Raw genomic sequence first — 18805 nt, 5'->3', positions numbered from 1 at the left:
GTCAAGAGTGAGTAAGTGACGAATCAATTTGGAACATGAAAAGACATGTACACCATTTGCTGTCAAACACATGGTGTTGAAATAGTTGGCAGAAATTTTAAATTCTTACAACTTTTCGTTTATCCAAACATCCCTCAAAATATTAAAACTTTTATGACGCAAAGTAAAATCTCTGTCGCTGCGTTTTTGACAACAAATTTTCTTGATTTTAATTTTGCTGGCAAGAGCAAAATAAGAGTTGAAAAAGTTGACAACTATATTTACTCCGGATTTTTCTTCTCACACTTGTTACGAAAAAAGAACCCATTCGTCTGGTTGTGTTCGAAAAAACGGAACTCGATTTGAAAGTTTGCTTCACTCTGTGCATTTATTTGTTGTGCGAACGACTCAAGTTTCTTCTTTTCCATTTCTTTTTTCTTCCTTCGTTTCGGTGAGTTAGCATTTACCGCTTGTCTGATTTTTCATCGTAAACTTTCATGTCATTTCGATGATGAAAACCACGAAACAGCCAAGCGAACACTCTGTTTCGTTCGCACTTAAGCTTAAAACTAGCGAACATTTTAAGAAAATTAAATTTCAACACGTAAACTTTGAACTCCATTTCGCCCTGTTTGTAAAGTGACGAGCCAAAGTTTCATCGCATTGCCAGCTATATCTACACACACACATATATATATATACCGAATGACAATGTGCGCCGAGAATGTCTCTCGGCGCAACGGCACGAGGGAAGAGATATGATTTTTAGTAATTGAGATCGAAACCATATTCAAAGCGTACGGCATGAAATATACAGTGTATCTCTTGTACAACAAAATGCCGCATTTTCAATAACCTCCTTCATCATCGTTGTTGAATCCTCATCTCACACCCGAATGCGGTGCTCCGTCTGCTTGTGCTGTGCACATTTTCGCACTGTAATTACGATGTTCGTTTACATCGAATAAATTACCGTGGAACATTTTGTCACAAATTTCACACGCCAACACTTAGACCACCCCAGACGATATAGCAATTTCGAGTGATTTAATTTTGATTTCAAGAACTTAATGCGATTTGTTTACTTTGACACCCCGAAAGATTTTCTCCGGTGATGGAAAACTTTTAATTTTTACAACTCATGAGCTTAATGCTCACTGTTTTGGAATGCACCTCAATATAAATCATATAAAATCCCCGTGCATATGAAGTCGTCGTATTTGACGACGCGGTTCTACACGATATAGAGGAACGAAACGTGAATGTCATATAATAAAATGAGAACGTATATCTGCAGGTTCAACCGCAACAAACAAAATACTTAATTAATTAAAAAGTTTAATTTTCCCGAGGAAAAAGTTGCAGCAAATCCTTTTTCATTATGCTTTGTAAATAACAGTATATTGAAAAAGCATCGTTTTCCGCAATGAAATGATATCACAATGCGGCATGTCGTGCAGGCGAGAAAAAAAACGAAGTCATTAGTAAAATATTAAGAAATTTTCCGTCTGTGGCTTCTGTTTGTCAGACAGAGAGAGAGAAAAAAAAGTCAGATAAATGCTAGCACTTTCCTTCCACACGGATTCCCATCCGTCAGACTTTTATATTTGCGAGCTGAGGTTGGATGGATTAAATTTTTTCAACTGGATTATTTCGTTATTTAGCCGGGATGAATGTTTCGTGCAGATAAATATGAAATCATTTATAGATATTGACAAAGTGAATTGGTTTACACAAAAATGGGTTGTTTGCACCAAACGTTTGAACCATTTCAAATTGGAAGCAAATGTAAATTAAAGGATTCTTCTAATGTGATGGCATTCATAAGCAGCCCATCATTTTAAAACGTATGGCTTAATTCCATTAGGAATTAAGGGTCTGAATAAAATCAGTCTTCCATAGCCCCCCAATTTTATTCGACGAAAAAACACTTTACAGCCAAAACGTATACAAATAATGTGCATGACTATATGTTGCTCTGTGAGTTCTGGCGAATGTCCGTAAAATATTATCATCAGATCAAAATGACATATAATTAAGAAAATGTGCGCTGTGAAAGAGAGAAGGAGATGAAAAGGGAATGGTATAATGCTCAAATATATATTACGTACATTAACTCAAATGCTTGTGCACTTTTTCGACCCTTTTAATGTTTTTCACTGGTCCGCAGTGTGCAGATGAAAGTAATAAGCACATACATGCCTTTATTTGGGTCTTATCGCAGAAAAAAATATACATTCAAAAAGTATTTTTATTGAGCCGATGGTAAAAGGGAATTTTATTTCATTCAATGTGTTCCTAATTCGTGTATAGAAATCGGCAAACGATGGTGCTAATATGTTTTTTCTCGGTCGGGTTTGGACCGAAAATTAACGCAGCCATCAGTCAGACTGTGAACGAACAAAAAGCATCATAAGTAAATTTGAAACAAACACAGATGTTGGCTTTCCAAATGTTCATGCCACACACTATGTTATGGTTTTTATGTAGGTTAGCAACATCATAATCTGGATTTCTGGATTTGGAAATAGTCTCCAAGTGGTTAGATGCACGGGAAGAAAAAAAATCGAGCTCATCAGCAAAAAATAGAAAGCTTCAAAGCCACTTCTGTGGCGCAGTATTATCAAGTTGACAATGAAACAAATTCACCAGCTATAAATAACTGTAAGAAAAATGACCCAAAGCATAAAAACATTCGTTCACTCGCGAGCACACATACACACACATCCTCCATTGACACCGAGCTCTTCTTTGATCTTACGGTTTTCCGCATTGAAATAAAATTTATTTCAACGAGAAATGCGAAAAAAATCCAGCCATTTGTTTCCGACGTCTCCGTATCTCCGTGATGTGCTACACAGCAAAAGTTTTCTCGGCTGAAGAGTTTTTTTTTCTGGTTGGTTGTTTGTTTGCGTCCGTTTTATTTTTGGTTTTGTGCCCATTTTGCAGTTGTTCGTCGTGGCTACGTGATTACCAACATAATCGGTCAAAAGTTTTATCGCTTTTCATGGAGGAAAAAGTTGCAAAGTCGGAAAAAAATGACAACTGATTTAACGTATCTCTTTCGTTTTTTTCCTTAAGCAAAATACTTTTGCCAATGTCACTCGAATAAGCGAATCTTAAGTTGTGATTATTATCGATATTTTTCCCTAGTAAAACTGAAACAGAAAAGCGAATCGATTTTTTTTTCTTTTGCTGATACCAACCTTTATCGAGATTACACGAAACGAAAAACTTATTTATTAGAATCCAGTATTATCCCAGCATGGAAAAAAATTGCACTTACGGGATTTGTGAGATCAATGAAAATTGTCTATCGTGAATTTATTGCGAACGAAAAACTAAATGAGTCTGAACAGTATTTGAGCACGTGCGGTAAGAGTCATCAACATTTTGAATGTCAAAGGAGACGAAATGAATGTTGGATTGAATTCAAACCGCAAGCATACCAGCCAATATTTGGAATCATCCAAAAATTTATGATTTTCTGCATTATCGGCAACTGTGCATTATATATTGGATCAAATATTGAAAGTCATTGAACACACTGCATTCGATTTTATCGGATAGACCGAAATTTATGCGGTCGAATAGATATTTGGCATGCCATTTGTCTGCTTCATAAACATAAAACATCCGCAATTACTCGATATTTTGTTCCGGTTTAATTTCCGATTGTTTTTCAACAACGGTCCAATTTCCTCTGTTATGCGTGAGGAGCGCCCTTGGTATAGACCACATCGTAGTGAAAATAAAAACGGTTCGTGCTTTGGAATCGTTTTGATACAGTAGTCGTAGTGTATGGGAGTGAAAGAGAAAAAGTAGGAGAGACCGCATACGAGTATGTACATTGTACAACACAAAGTTGCTAGTTTACTGTAACTTGGAGCATGCTTGTTATATCGAAGCTTAGTTGACTTGCCGTCCGTTCGCTTCATAAAACTTAACCAATGCCATAAATTCTATATCTTCTGGGTATCGATCTCAGCAAATAACATTGCAATTGCTTCAAACTTCGAACAGAGTCTTTGCATAATGGCGCCAATACTGTGGCATACAATATAAATGCATTACACAAGAGCAAATAAATGTTAGATTTTCACTGCGACAATGACAAAGAAAGCAACGGTAGGAAACACTATTTTCTATAAAATAATAAATAACTTCGTTGCCTGCGTGTAAAATTTGAATATTCCATCAATACGGTTTTCAATTATTTGTAGACATAAAAATAGAATAAATAAATGACACTCGAATAGAAAAAACTTCAGATTGGGATCTAAAATGTTCAAACTTTTATACGTTGAAATATATTGTTCATAAATTTGTAACTTTGTTTTATTTTATCGAATTTTACATTGGTGAATGCTTATCACTTGAGTGCATCAAGTAAATGGTTTGAGTTTTTTTTTCGATGATAAATAATAGAATGTGAAATGTTTCGAAAGTAAAAAGAACGCATCGAATGGATGACGTCGACATTGTCGTTGGATGGTAACATTTCAATTATTGCTCTGCACGGGATTTGCATCGTTCAATCGCATCAAATGGAGCCAATCAACAGACAAAATGTGCATGCGATAAAAAAGTATGAAACGAATTTCTAACGGAAAGCGGATGCATCGCGGTAGCTGAAATGAACAGTGGCTTCAGTCATTCATAAAAAAAAGTGCTCGATGTTTAATATTCGCTGTGAAATGGGATAGACTGCACAGTGCACACTCTTTTCGGTACACACGCGAAGAAACAGTATTTAGTATTGAAGTAAAAATGCAAGATGCGATTGAGCCGTTATCTTTTTTCAACATTGACTGAATTGGATGAGTGGATTTTATCTTTGCATTTGAATGGTTACGAATCTGTAGTGAATAGATGAATTACCCATTCACATTCAATCATCAATATACGAACTATTACGATTTTCTATTTCACTGCCATTTTTGTATGTATCCAGCGTAATCCATTGGATTGAAAATTCATTATACGCATTCGCCAACAGACAGAAAATATAAACTAAAATAATGCCGATAGGCAATGTCTGCGGATTGAAGTATTCGACTGTTTCTTGTTTGTTTTTCTTGATGGATTTTTGCGATGCGCGAGGGTGGATACAGTGAACGAAAAAAAAGAGAGCCAAAGTCTACATTCGCAGAACATCGATTCGACATCGGAAAAATCATTTCAAATTGAGAGTAATTTTGCACTGGAGGAAATTTGAACGAACGTGCCGGGTAGTTTGTCATTCAATCGATTCGATTCGATTCAATGTACGATGTGCTGCCATGAGCGCAATGCAGCTAACACAACAGGATTTCTGGTACTGGAAAAGGTGTTCAAAGTTTATTTTTTACTCTTCACATTCCTTCTTCTTGCTATGGATTCCAAATTGGGTTTTTGCTGGTGGTATGAAGTGCAATAAAATGGTAGAGCAAATCGAAAACTTTTAATGGACGACAGTTTTGTTTATTGAACTGCTTTTCGGATGATTGTCATATATTTGCTGATGCACAGACACACTCTTGCAGCTCAACACTGACAATTTTACCCATAGAGATAAAATGAAGGTACCACACGTGCACACTGCATATGAAGTTGCTTGATAAAATCTTATTGCGGAGACGAATGCCTCAAACACTGTGCGCACATCAAATGCACACGACAATTTTGACCACAAATTGAAATTGAAGTGCGGTCATTGTTGCTTTTACGGAAATAACAACAATTCACAATTTGAAGTTTCAGCATACAATGTTGTCGTAAGCATGCACTCAACTCCCTGAGCGTATTCAAACTATGCACTGAAGTATTCCATTGTGGTGGGTACCGTTCGATTAGAGCACGTATACTTACCCACATTGATTATTTTCGAGAGAAAGAGAGAGAGAGAGAGAAAAAAAACATACAACGATTACGACTTAATGGCCTGCAGCTAAACGACTTCTGTACACGATGCTCTTCACAAAGAAAACATTTTTCGATAACAAATGAGGTGGGTTCAATTTTGACATAATAGAAACGAAACATTTGAATTTGTTCCGTTCGGATTGAAAATATTTCGATCTATGAAATAAGTTTCTGGCACTACATTTATTCTGGCTGAACACCAAAATTGAAGTCCTAATTCCAAATTGAAAGATAACAAGTTTCTTTTCAAGCGAATGCGTGGAAAAACCAATGCGTGACAAAGAGGCACTTGAAAAGCTATTAAATTCTACTAAATTTCAAAGAAATTACTTAACAAATTTCCAATTAAAAGCAACCTAGCACAAGAATTGAGCTCACTAATTAATTTAATTATTTGATGGTTATCAGCGCAAGCATGTACTGTATGTAGCAAACTAAAGTTATGCCGCGAATAGGGTCGCAATGAAATTGGCAGTAAGAGCTTTACAATCGACTTTGCAATCATAGCTTTTCAATGACAGAACTTCATGATCGAGTTTTCTCAATTGGTTCCACCTTCGTCTACTGAGTTGTTCGCTGTCAATGGAAGATGTAAAATTGAGTTATTGTTCTCTAATTAAACTTGTATGAAATGTGCAATTGGCACTGGAAGTGAGTCGAATGGCAATGTGTCAATCGTTCAAAATGAAATATATAAATAGGTATTGCACAGGGAATACAGATCATGGATTGGTTTCCCATTTGGGAGCATGTCAATTTATTTTCTGTCAAGAATTCAATTCAAATGCCAACTCAGATTTTGACGATTGTAGAATATTTAGAATGCTAAATCAAATACTGTGAATCGAAGTAAGCAGTAATTGTAAGCAGTAATCGAAGTAATTGTTCGATTACTTGTTCGAAGATAAAGTTCAAATCATTGTTAGCAGAAAATAAAAAAAAAGTATCAAAATTATGTCACAACATTGCCGTCCAAGTCCAGCAAGGTACACACTACCGCCAACCGTGGGTTACAACGGCCACGATATACGGAAGCAAAGGATGCCGGCTTATACATTTGGAGCGCGATTTGCCGATCGAGAAAAAATCGAAAGCCCTGGCCCCAATACATACGGTTTGCCGTCAACACTAGCCGGAAAAGATCAAACCGTAAGTGCACTTTTGGATTGTAGAATAGAATGATGTTTCAAATATAGCGAGAGTAAAAACAACAAATAAAATTTCAAGGTTCAAAGAGCCCCAGCGCATACGATGCATGCTAAATTCGACATAAAGGATCATATCTTCGCTCCCGGACCAAACACTTACGGACTACAAAATTTTAAACCGGGAACACGAGCACCCGTTTATACTTTAGGAGCGAAAATACCTCCATTGCATCAAACAACCGAATGTTGAACTGGATACCTTAGCTATGGATGGCATAGTACCGAAATTTGTAGCGAACAACTTTGATTGCGAAATTAAATGTATATTATATATAACGATGTAAAATTTATTTTGAATAAAAAAGGATGTTGCAAATAAAAGTCGTTTTAGAATACTCTTGGTCGCACAGACTGTGAGTCACAATTCAATTTCAACGCTCAGTTGGCACGAACTATAGAAGAAACGAATGGATTTCATTTCCATCTCTTGGCATACAACTATGAAAAGTTGAAAAACATACCTAAAGAAAAACGAAAACGATGACAGAATTTCAAACAATCGCTATAGTATCTATGATTCTTAATCACAATGCCTTCGATATTTGTGTCATTGATTCTTCATATACAAATCAAAATAGGCAACGTGAATATTGCCTTGTGACATTTTTCTTGTTGAAAATAAATTTTTTTGTTAAAATAGTTGAAAAAATTATTTTTAAATAGTTAAAAAATGTCGAAAAAATGTTCGCCAAGTCCAGCCCGGTACTCGTTGCCAACGACCGTTGGGTTCAATAATCACGATATTCGAAAGAACAGAATGCCGGCCTACACATTTGGACTGCGTTTGCAAGACAAAGATGCATTCACAACACCAGCGCCTAACGCCTATAAATTGCCTTCAATAATTGGTGGTCAAGACCAAACATTCCAACGAGCTCCAGCGCATAGCATGCATAAACGATTACCGGAAAAGGAGGCTTTCCAATCCCCCGCACCGAACGCATATTCTTTGCAGAATTTCAAGCCTGGAATACGAGCACCAGCTTATACCATGGGCGCTAAATTGAAGAATCTATCTGAGACCACTGAATGTTGATCGAAAATTTTAGTTTAATTAATTTCAACGAGCAAAATCATTTGTAATGAAAACAATATATTTTATACTAAAAAAGAAATGTGATAAAACTAATGAACTATTGCGCCTCAATATATTGGTTGCCATTCAAGACTTTACTTCTTTAGTTCAATCGGTATTCTTGGAAAATCATTCAAACAAACTACCAAGCATTACTTCACTTGTTATTGTTTTAATGTTGCTCCGAGTTTCTCGGATTAAATTAAAAGATTTTCATTCAGCTGAACAAATGTTTCAAACAATCAATTGAAAACGACTGCAAAGATATCCAACAAAAGGAAGTTGTTGAATTAAATACCGAGAGAACAATAGATGAACATTGAATGAATCGGATAGCGAGACTTAAAATCAATTACTTAAATGTATAGAAATTGTTGCTATTGAAATCGCGACTGCGACAGAGTTCAGCCCTCTTTGGATGTCGATTCATTCTCTTGTGACTCTTCCAGCGACGAATACAAAACTTTTCGCGTGAATACCAAAGCCAGATTCGTCTTTATTTCTTTGTTTCAAACCCTCTGAGACGGTGAATGGATCAAAATGTCGCAACTAATCGCTTTATTATTTTCATTTTTTCTGTTCCAAAATTTCCTTTCAGTTAACTTGACTAAATACGTTTAAAATGATTTCAAATCACTAAATTTATTTTCATAAAATAATACAATTGATATTAGTATTTTGCATTTTGTAAGGCTGCTTCATTACTTGAAACCATCTCATCATATTCCGGGTAGATCTATATAGGTACATGTTTGCGAAATTGCTTGGTTCAAAAAAACTTTTTTTTTTCTAACATAAAACAAAGGTCAACCTATTATAGATTCATTTCCGTTACTATACTCCATTCCTCAGGTGACATATTGTTACGGATTTTCAACCCTTCATGGAACCAAGTTACTAAAGCCAAGTCATTTTCAATCTTTCTGGCAATTGGGCACTTCGCAGGATCGTGGTCTAGCATTTCTTTGATCATCTAAAATTTAAGAAGAAAAGTTATTAATATCTTATTAATGCTTCCAAACCATGTCGACATACATCAAGCATCTGGATTGTGCATTCGGTATCTGGTTCTTCTATAAAATCTGGGAACTGATTGTTGCGGGCGTCAATCAAAACTTTATCTCGTTCCATGTGTTTTCCAAAAGATGGGTGTTTCATTTCAAAGGCTGGTTTCTTTGGTGCTTGTATCAGATTCCAATAAGGACAATGGTCATAGGAACAATGTTCCTAATAAAAATGTACTCGTTCGATGGGAGGTCGATTTTGGGATTTCTTGACCGATTTCCTTATTTTGATTTTGATATTTTTGCTCTGTTCTCGTTGCCATGCCGATGCTCCCCGTTTTTTGACTGCCGATTTGTATTTACGCGAGGTTCAGTGGAGGACGAGGGAGGATTCTTTCTGTCAACGAATTCACAGGCAGTAACTGATTTCGGCCATATCGACGGGTTAACAATACGTTCAAAGTTTTGACGAGGAAAGATCAGTTTGAACGTTATGAATTTGTAGCTAGAAATGGGCCGGCCTCCACGTGTCAGTCTTTTGCATTGAATCTCATTGACAATGTTAAATGTGGAATCAATGGAGCGCAAATGATTCAAAATATCATCACAAGTGGTGTCGATAGACAAGCGTGAGATGTGAACGCTCTTCGTCAGTTTAGATGACAGTTTAGCTGACGAAACAATTTTCTCATGTAAACTGGTTTGCGGGCCGGAGCTTGAACCAAATTGCGCAAATTCCTTGCACTCTGCTGAGCTGATGGTGTCCAGGTGATTTCATCAGCAGCGTTATCAACGGATGATGTGAGGCACGAACGTTTCATCGTTTCGTTGATTGGGCAACCAATTTTAGGGTTACCGTGTTTTTGGTTCGGGCGTGGAGTGTCCGCATAAACACTCGATCTAGCACCACCCGATTCGACATTTGGGACGATTGTAATGTCCAAGTCATCGTTTTTTTCACTCACGTCCATCGGTTCTGCTGACGTTTCGTCGATCACAACATTTTCATTGTGTACGGTGTCATTGGCATTGCCAGCCAAATGCAACAACATATTTGCGTCGATTTCAATCACTTCGGCAGCACTGGTATTTTGCTCATTTTGGTTGCTTGCACTTTTTTGCGGTAAGTCAGCGAACAACACTTTGTCAATGAGAGGCACGAGCGAGCGTTTAAGGTCCGAAATAAAACTTGAACACTCGTTGAAATTGTTTACTATGCCACCCAATGTGTGTGGCTGGCAACTGTCACAATACCACTGTAAACCAGTAATCTTCGCCATATAGTTTGTCAGAGTTTCATTGTATATAGTGGTGGCATTGACTTTATTGAGACAGGCGAAATGAAATGAATTGCCTCACAAGCCATAGCATGAAATGCTTTTGTCATTGGCAACCGGTTTCACACACAACGCACATTGGGCCATTTTATGGTTATGAAAAACAATAACAATAGCACTGGATAACGACGTGAGTAACGAGAGCGACTTAACCAAAAATGTCCACAAATTATCAAGCGAGAAAACAATGAAATTGATGTTGACACGGATGAACTTTATAATATTTCGATACAGCAAGTCTTTACGAATAGAATGATATAAAATTTGTGACAAAACAATGACGATAAATATTTTAAAACAATAAAATAATGTAAACACAGACGAGAGACGAAAAAAAACACAACTGTCAGCGTAGCTGTCAAACGTCAAAAAAAATGAGCAGCGGCAATGCAAAAAGATAGGGAGATTTGTTTACAAACAACAAAAAATAAACAAAACAAAAATTCCTATAACTAATGTATTGGCAATGTAAAAATAAATGGCGAACATTTTACATTTCTAATGGCCTGTACTATACTGTCTGTACTACAGATTGCGATGATAAAACGCAACGCATAGAATCCAGTCGCTGACCCAGCCAGAATGTTTTCAGCTAGCTAGCTGACATTAGCCAAATACATTGTCTGGTTATAGGCTTTGAACTTTTGACCAGGACCCTTTGTATGTATCCACTGGATACTATCCAGTTGAAAATTTCCATTGATATTACAAAGAAAGTCATTCACGCTTGGCTCAATTCATTTCGAATATGTAAAAAATGTTTTTTGTTTTCAAAGTGTTTTTATTTCCAAAAATGAAGTTCAAGATACAAAAGTTGTTCGTAAATCTTTATGTTTCCAAAATCTTTCACTATGTCTACTGTCTATAGTCATTTGAATAAGCATTTTAATAAGGAATTTTGGAATTCGTGAAAATATACTACAAAACTGACCATTGGTTCTAACTATCTTCTAAATGATAACAATATTCATAGTTCAAAAATAAATCAAAGTTGGAAAAATATTTGAATAATTGATCAATTTGTTTGAATTTGCGTCCATTAAAAATCCTCTCTTGGAATCCGTGTAAATCTCGTGGATCCACTCCGGAAGTCTCGAACTGTTGCAGCTGTGGCAACGCTATACGAAACGGAAAACCCTTTTTTGCGATCAGCATCGTCCGTTCGAAAACTCAGTTTCAATCGTCTGGGCGAAATCACCTCCAGTGGTAGCTCTGAGCCACAATACCGTCCAAACAAGACCCATTCCCGACTATCTCGTTGTTCATACAGGTCAACATAGTCGAACACACACTCTTGATCATATTCCACATCGAATTCCAAGAACTTCAGATGAATCCTTAATCCGGGCTGTTTGGTTTTGATAATCCAGTCACAATCAGTATTATCATCATAAGATGTATCGCCAAATCTTGCATGTGAGTAAATGTATTTAACGGTAGAAGTGGCCACAAAAGTACCACCACAAACAGTTGAATGTTTGACAACAAATCCATTTCGTTGAACACTGTTGTCCGTTTGAAATGACATGAACAGATCATCCGATGGCGATGAGATTGGAAACGGTAGATTTGTGGAATCCGGTATTGATTTCGAACCGCAAAACTTCCCCAAAGTAAATGTGTCACTGGCGGCCCAAGTACTTTGCAATGGGTCAACACCAATGTACGCTGTCACATGATCATTTGTGCACTCATAATCGTCTTCAAGATCAAAGTATTGGAAGTCCAAGTGCGGCCGATGACCATGAATGGCTTTAAAATGCCAAATGCAGTCCATATTCTTCGCATATTTGTCCTCTGTCTGACTGCGAATTTCACCTTGCGGCGCAGCGATTTCGTAGCGACATTTGCCCGGAACACAATTTCGCCCATTTTCGTGCAGCACGAACCCACTTTTGCACGCACATTGAATTGAATCCAATGTATTTCGGCAAAGATGTTTGCAGCCACCGTTATTTATGGCACAACGATCGATGCTCGTGGAAAATGTTGCTGAAAATCCAGCTTTTTGCACATTTTTATCGGACAGAAATTTAATGCGCATGATATTTGTTTCGGATGTGATGGGCGATGGAAGAAGTTCACTGCAAAAAATACCCTGTTGAACCAATCGACCGTCACGGTACTTTGACGAAACGGTCACTGAATCATAGTCACACTCCTCCTGCAATAACTGACTACCTTCAAGTTCGAAGTGGTTAAAATTTAACGTGATTCGATGTGCTTCTTCAGAAATAATCTCCCAAACGCATTCCTCATTCGGTGGATATGGGTTTGGAAATGATGGTGTTTCAATAACACCGCTGGTAGCCTGAATGACTCCACCGCATTTGACTTCACATGTTTTCATATCGTCACGCAGTCTATAGCCAAAACGACAGGCACAACTGTAACCATCCAAGGTATTAATGCAATTTTGTTCACAGCCATGCTCTTCAAGGGCGCATTCATCGATTTCGCGGTATAGTGTCGCTGAAAATCCCCGTCCTTCATTCGTCCCATCAGATACAAAACGAATGTACATTTTGTTCGAAGTCGATGCTAGAATCGGAGGCAATGAATTGCCACAGTATTTACCAATCAAACGTGATTTCGCACTGCCACCGTCACGTACTTCGATGAAATCGTTGCGACAATTTGGATGCAATTCCAAGTCAAACGAATGAAAATCCATGGCCACTTGATAACTTGGTGGCACGGAAATACGCCAAATGCAGTCTTTGTTCGGTAGATAGAACCGTGGAAAATTGGGTGATTCAATTTTGTTGCCATTGGAAATGGTTAAGTCACCGCCACAAATTGCCTCGTAATTGGCCGCAAATCCCCGATGCTCTGATTTATTTGAAATATAATTTATAATCATGCGATTTCCAGTGGACATTATCACTGGAACGCTGATATTAGTGCCACAGAAACGACCAAGTAACGGTGATTTATGCCAATACCCATCGAAAATTTCCAAATAATTAGTTTGACAATCTATTGAATCGAAGATATCCAAATCGGTGATATTTAATCGAATCCGTTCGCCTTGCGTTGCTGAAATGCGCCATTCACATCGGAACGGTGCGCCAGACTTTGAGTGATAGTTTAGCGATGTGAACGTAGCATTTTGGCCAAGGAATGTGCCACCACATTTCGGACATTTGTACAATTTATTCGTTTGTCTAATATCACTCTCGCTCAACTGATCTCGTTGACCAATTTTATGTCGTTTCCTATTTTTACTACGCTTCGGTTGAATTGTCGCTATTTTTGGGTCGTACAAATGCTTTGAATAAGTGTTTCGTCTATAATGCATTATTGAACCATAATCATATGGTTCACCCAATGAATCCACATCTTCAGCCGTTAATTTTTTGAAATTATGCTCTTGACCCTCGGATATATGTTCGCTCAGAATTTTTACGTATTCATCTCGGTCTGGTCGAGTGTGCTCATGCCAAAATCCAATTGCATGACCCAATTCATGTACAATCACACCAAATTCATCACAACCCTTACCGATCGACACATTTTGACTACCATATCCCTGTTTACCAACGACCGAACAACAGCCACAGTCCAACTTTGTGAAACGTATGTAATTATCGTGTTCGCCGGCATTTCGTTCGACAAATTTGATGCACGTAAACTGTTCCCAATGATGCATCGCCTCTTTGAATTGTGCCCTTTGAACACCATTGAAACCAACTCTTGCGTCAATCACATAGGGAACAACACCAAAATCCCAAATTCGTTCCTTTTTTGCCGTTGCAGCACGCTTCGTTCGTTGATCATCGTCTGGTTGACCATTACTTACCACATTTTTTATCGGTTTTATGTCTTGTTCTATTAATATGTCACCTTCAAACAACACTGACAATGGTTCTACAATGGCCATCAAAGATGTCAACATCACTATTGCAATCAACTTTGATTTAAACTTGGAAAATGGTTTCGATTCCATTTTTTTGGTATTGTTTTTTCTTAAATTTATTTTGATTTTCATTCAAAGTAAAAAAAACGAATTTTGGAGAGAGTTTCTTTCGATGTGACTCTTTCTGTTGCTAAACTTAAACTGAACTCCTTTTTGAAAGATGCGATTTATTTAAAGCTTCATTTTTACACATGAAAAGAGTTCATTACAATGAATTAAACAGGCGCATTCTGAAGAATTCCAGATTTAAATATTGACCTGAAATTGGATTATACAAAATGTCCTTTCTGTAATTTTACCTGAATTACTGTTAAAATGACCGCTGTGTTCCACCACAAAGGATTTTGAGAATGATTTGCCTAGTTTCATGTGATCATTTCCTTCTTAGAATAACTGTTGAATGTTTGGATTACTGATTCATGCTGCCACTATTTCTCTTCTTGCATGTGTTTTGGTGATGAATCTACGAATTAAGCATCAGTGTTCAAGTTGAAAATGACATGGATCAAAATGTAGCAACTAATCTCTTTATTATTTTCAGTCCTTATTTTTATCACTTTAGTTGTCTTGACGGTATGATTATGGTCGTTCCATCTAGTGTATAAACTGATTTCATATCATTGCATTCGCTTAGGTGAAATTACCATTTGAAATTTGCATACAAAGACTTACTTCATTTCTTGAAATCATCGCGCCAAGTTTGTCGCATGATAACTTCCTGTAAAGTAGAATATCTATTCCAAGCGCATTACCATCGTGGGTATATTTTTGGGAATAAATCGTTGTTGTACCCCTTCAAAAACCCAACAGCAACGAGGGAACTTCACGTTTATCAAAACCATACAGAAAGAGATGAGCTTGGTAGGTTTGCAGCTCCCATCGCGTGCACCGTGCATTATGTCTACAACGACTGGTTGTACGTATATGTATATAGAATATAGTGATACAAATCGCTCTTCCTATTTAAAGGACCTTTACAATTTAACGTTTTGTGCATATTTAAACAATGTCGTTTTTGTGGAGAATATTTATAACGTTAAACAATGTTATCTAACGTTTGCAGCGCTTCGCATACTGAAACAATCTCTCTCTCTCTCTATCTTGACGGTGGCACCATTTGTTTGCAGTGAATGGAAAATATTTCGATGTTTTCGTGCGTACGGTTTTTCAGAGCACGGGTAAATTCGCTATTCATATTTCACATAATGGTGTGCATATACAAAATTCAGGAGCGCAAAATATGACTAATGATTTCGATTCCTTTGGGTGAAACAAACGGAAAAAAAACACCCTCCTGTTACAAAATGTTTCGTGTCGTGGTTTACTGTTACTGGGTTTGTGTGCGTAAACAACGACACAAGAAAATATATTCAAGATAAAGGCAAGACGAGACTCATTAGTTCTTGCAAGTTAAATGATTGCATTCAACCGCCTACGCAACCAACGACAGCACAAAACGCAAGAATCATTTGAAGTGAACAAGTAAAGGCAATATGATTTATCAACTTTTGAATCGGTCCGCATGGAATCCATATAAATATTACATTTTCAGCGTGTAGGCGCACGAACTTTGCCGATGAAAATGCCAGCAAAAGAACAAATCGTGAATAAATGCTATTTATTGGAACAAAGTAATGACAAATTCACATTGAATGAAGTGTTCTCAGTTACCGTATCAACATTATATTCCACGAAACTCACTGATAGCGTAGGTGTTTGAGTCTCAAACTTTGAATGGACGTCTTCTGTGAAATTTATCTGCAAACTAAATAATTATTTTCAAATGTCTTTGATGAACAATATGAATGGTTTTAATGGACAAATTTAAAGCGGAGTTTTTGCCTTTACATTGTAGTATAATCCCGAAGAATGAAAGTACAATTTTGGAAAAATGGCTATTTAAGAGATAAAATTCAATAACACTACGATTCTTAATGCAATTGAAAAAGATTGAAATTTCAATTGAAATGTTCCATAATATTATGAATATCAAATGGTATTTTCTTACTGTTACTCTATTTAATTGTGAAACGATATTTGTTGAAGTGGCCACGACGAAATGACACAGTTGCACAGTTTTAGATTCTTATTTTTGAACGACATTCAACTCTCAAGCTGTTCCATTCTATATTATCACTTTAATTTTCATTTCGAATTGAACTCGCGATGCTTTTACAAAGACACTCGTTCTGAGACAGCTCGTTAAATGATACTCTTGTGCTCATTACTTTCCATTAATCTTGTGATGTGCATTCAAGATCTTTGGGAACAACTACTGAACCTTTGACAGTGTTTACTTTAATTTCAATGCGACCTTTAGATAAGTTTACTACAAAAATATATTTTCTTTATTTTTTTAGCTCTATCTTTCATTCCAACTGTATTCACTCCTTTATCTATTTGTTCATCACCTTACTGATGACTCTGCATTTCGGACAATGTAACACAGTTAACATTTTGAATGAACATGACATAAACCATCGGCTGTTAAGCTTAATTGCGAAAAGTTTTACGAGCGAGGTGAAAAAATGTTGGATTACGAATGTATTTCAGTGTATTCCATGTTTGAAATGTTTTTGTTTATCCTTCGGGGATAATCCGTAAATGCAACGATGAAAAATGTTTGAGTATATCTTTGTATTTCAACATTTGGCTGCCCAGTGCCCATTCAAAAATAATTGCATTGATGAAAAAACCAATGCAAACTATTTTCGCTATAATTGAATGAAATAACAACTTCAGTTGTGGACTTTTTTCTGCAAATGAACCCTTTACTTGTCCGAGTACAAAGTATGGAAAAAGTATTGACTTCTGTGAGCGAGCATAGTCAATTAAAACTTCCAATGAACGCGTCACTCTGATATGATTGAACTCCTGGGCAGGATCACTGATACGATTCCCAATGTGGAAGGACAATGTAACAAAATAACTCAAACAATTTTACATTTCACGAACACACATTGTGATGTTGCCATAGATAGAAGAGAAATGCCGGTTGTGTCAATCCATGAGTCTGGTCTCCGAATGCAATACAATTTTGTTCTCTTTCGAGCAGGAACTGTACATCGAGACTGGTTAAAGTTATAATTGAATGTAAAGTAGTTTTGACGTGCTGATTATACAATGGAAAAGTTTTTATGATTTTCACAATTTACAACAATGTTGTTGCGTCGAATTGTGTTTGTGTGTGTGTATGGCGAAAATGCTTGATAGCCCCGGATCCATTCCATTTAATGAAAAGGGCATTCAACATTATTTGAAGTATTTATGTTTGCTGAAATCTTAGATGTTATTGAAATAGCGGCAACGGCGGTTTTACTTGAGTCTGAAATAACTATCGACCACTTGCTCCCCGCATTGCTGCAGCAAACAATCTTTTCAGAACTTTTAGTCGGAATATTTTACCACACATTCTTTTTTGCAGTGGAAATAGTTTAAGTGGTTTTGTAATTCAAATACAATCTGTCGTAATGGATTGAAAAATTGTTAGTGGCTCCATTATTGGGTCTTTTTAGGCAATCTCAAAATTGAATTATGATGCGAGAGCTTGTGCTCTAACTAATGACAAATATTTACCATGGCAAATTGTGGAGTGCGGTGAATGGAAATTGTGTGCGTTGAAATCACGTATTGTTGCCATGCATTTCTCTCTCCCATTGCAAATAATTCATTCGATACATGGTTTGTATTTTCTAATCTCATTTGACATGTTGGCACGAATTCGGTGTCGTGCATAAAAAATGTACCATGTAAAAATAGCTGAAAGTGTTATTCGTACCGCACATTACTTGGTATTCTCAATCAGCATCATCGGAAAATCGCATTGTGGCTCGACTTTGCCAGTTGGTTTGTTTTTTTCATCCCGCTGTTGCGACTCCAGCATATAACAACGGCATCTGAATGGTGTTTTCCGCATTTATTATGCACAAATACACAAGGATGGCTTGATACGAGTACATACTCGTGGAATTTATGAAATGCCCGCACGACATGAGCTGCATACAAAGGCACAGCTACCCTCAAAGAACGGTCAGCTGTGAGTGTTACAACACCAAACCACAACGGAAGATAAATTTTTCATGCCCAAAAGAATAATGAGCATTCCAACACATTCGCTCTTCCTGTTGCCAGCCCTTTTGTGGCATTTTTCCTTCATTCATAAATATGTGCTTTTTTTTCTCCTGACACGCTTTGGTCCGCCGGCGATACGCTGTTCAACTGATGAAAACCGGAATGGGAAATTATTTGATTTGCCTGTACGAAAGTTATAATGAAAGGGCTTTGAATCATTCTCGGTTTGAATCATGGAATATTCAAGCGTATGCAACTGCGCTGGCAAAATATGAAAAAAAGGCAAATCTTTATGCTTGAATAACGAA

The 18805-nt window shown here is 36.9% G+C and overlaps 3 protein-coding genes across 3 annotated transcripts; 2 read left to right on the top strand and 1 right to left on the bottom strand.

Moving 5' to 3' along the window:
• Nucleotides 1-6770: 6770 nt before the first annotated feature.
• On the top strand, nt 6771-7412 carry LOC129569742 (outer dense fiber protein 3-B-like). Its single transcript, XM_055448885.1, has 2 exons — nt 6771-7032; nt 7111-7412. Exons 1-2 carry the CDS (start codon nt 6838-6840, stop codon nt 7279-7281), a joined length of 366 nt encoding a protein of 121 aa, XP_055304860.1. The 5' UTR covers nt 6771-6837; the 3' UTR covers nt 7282-7412.
• Nucleotides 7413-7761: 349 nt separating this feature from the next.
• LOC129569729 (outer dense fiber protein 3-B-like) lies at nt 7762-8127 on the top strand. The gene has a single exon (XM_055448867.1). It carries the CDS (start codon nt 7762-7764, stop codon nt 8125-8127), a length of 366 nt encoding a protein of 121 aa, XP_055304842.1.
• Nucleotides 8128-11546: 3419 nt separating this feature from the next.
• LOC129569728 (dorsal-ventral patterning protein tolloid-like) lies at nt 11547-14405 on the bottom strand. Its single transcript, XM_055448866.1, has one exon. The coding sequence runs from the start codon at nt 14403-14405 to the stop codon at nt 11547-11549; it is 2859 nt and encodes a 952-aa protein (XP_055304841.1).
• Nucleotides 14406-18805: the final 4400 nt, after the last annotated feature.

This window comes from Sitodiplosis mosellana, unplaced genomic scaffold (assembly GCF_009176505.1).
Source record: "Sitodiplosis mosellana isolate CC-2019 unplaced genomic scaffold, AAFC_SMos_1.0 Smas_scaffold_42, whole genome shotgun sequence".
In the NCBI taxonomy this organism is placed as follows: Eukaryota; Metazoa; Arthropoda; class Insecta; order Diptera; family Cecidomyiidae; genus Sitodiplosis; species Sitodiplosis mosellana.
The sequence above is the reverse complement of the archived record's forward strand: the minus strand, read 5'-3'. Positions and strand labels throughout refer to the sequence as shown.

What these genes read in the sequence shown, in the direction of transcription:
- LOC129569742 (XM_055448885.1), top strand. Translation starts at nt 6,838, where the DNA reads ATGTCACAACATTGCCGTCCAAGTCCAGCAAGGTACACACTACCGCCA. An exon ending in TAGCCGGAAAAGATCAAACC is followed by an intron (nt 7,033 to 7,110) that starts GTAAGTGCACTT and finishes TAAAATTTCAAG; the next exon opens with GTTCAAAGAGCCCCAGCGCA.
- LOC129569728 (XM_055448866.1), bottom strand. Translation starts at nt 14,405, where the DNA reads ATGTTGACATCTTTGATGGCCATTGTAGAACCATTGTCAGTGTTGTTT.
- LOC129569729 (XM_055448867.1), top strand. Translation starts at nt 7,762, where the DNA reads ATGTCGAAAAAATGTTCGCCAAGTCCAGCCCGGTACTCGTTGCCAACG.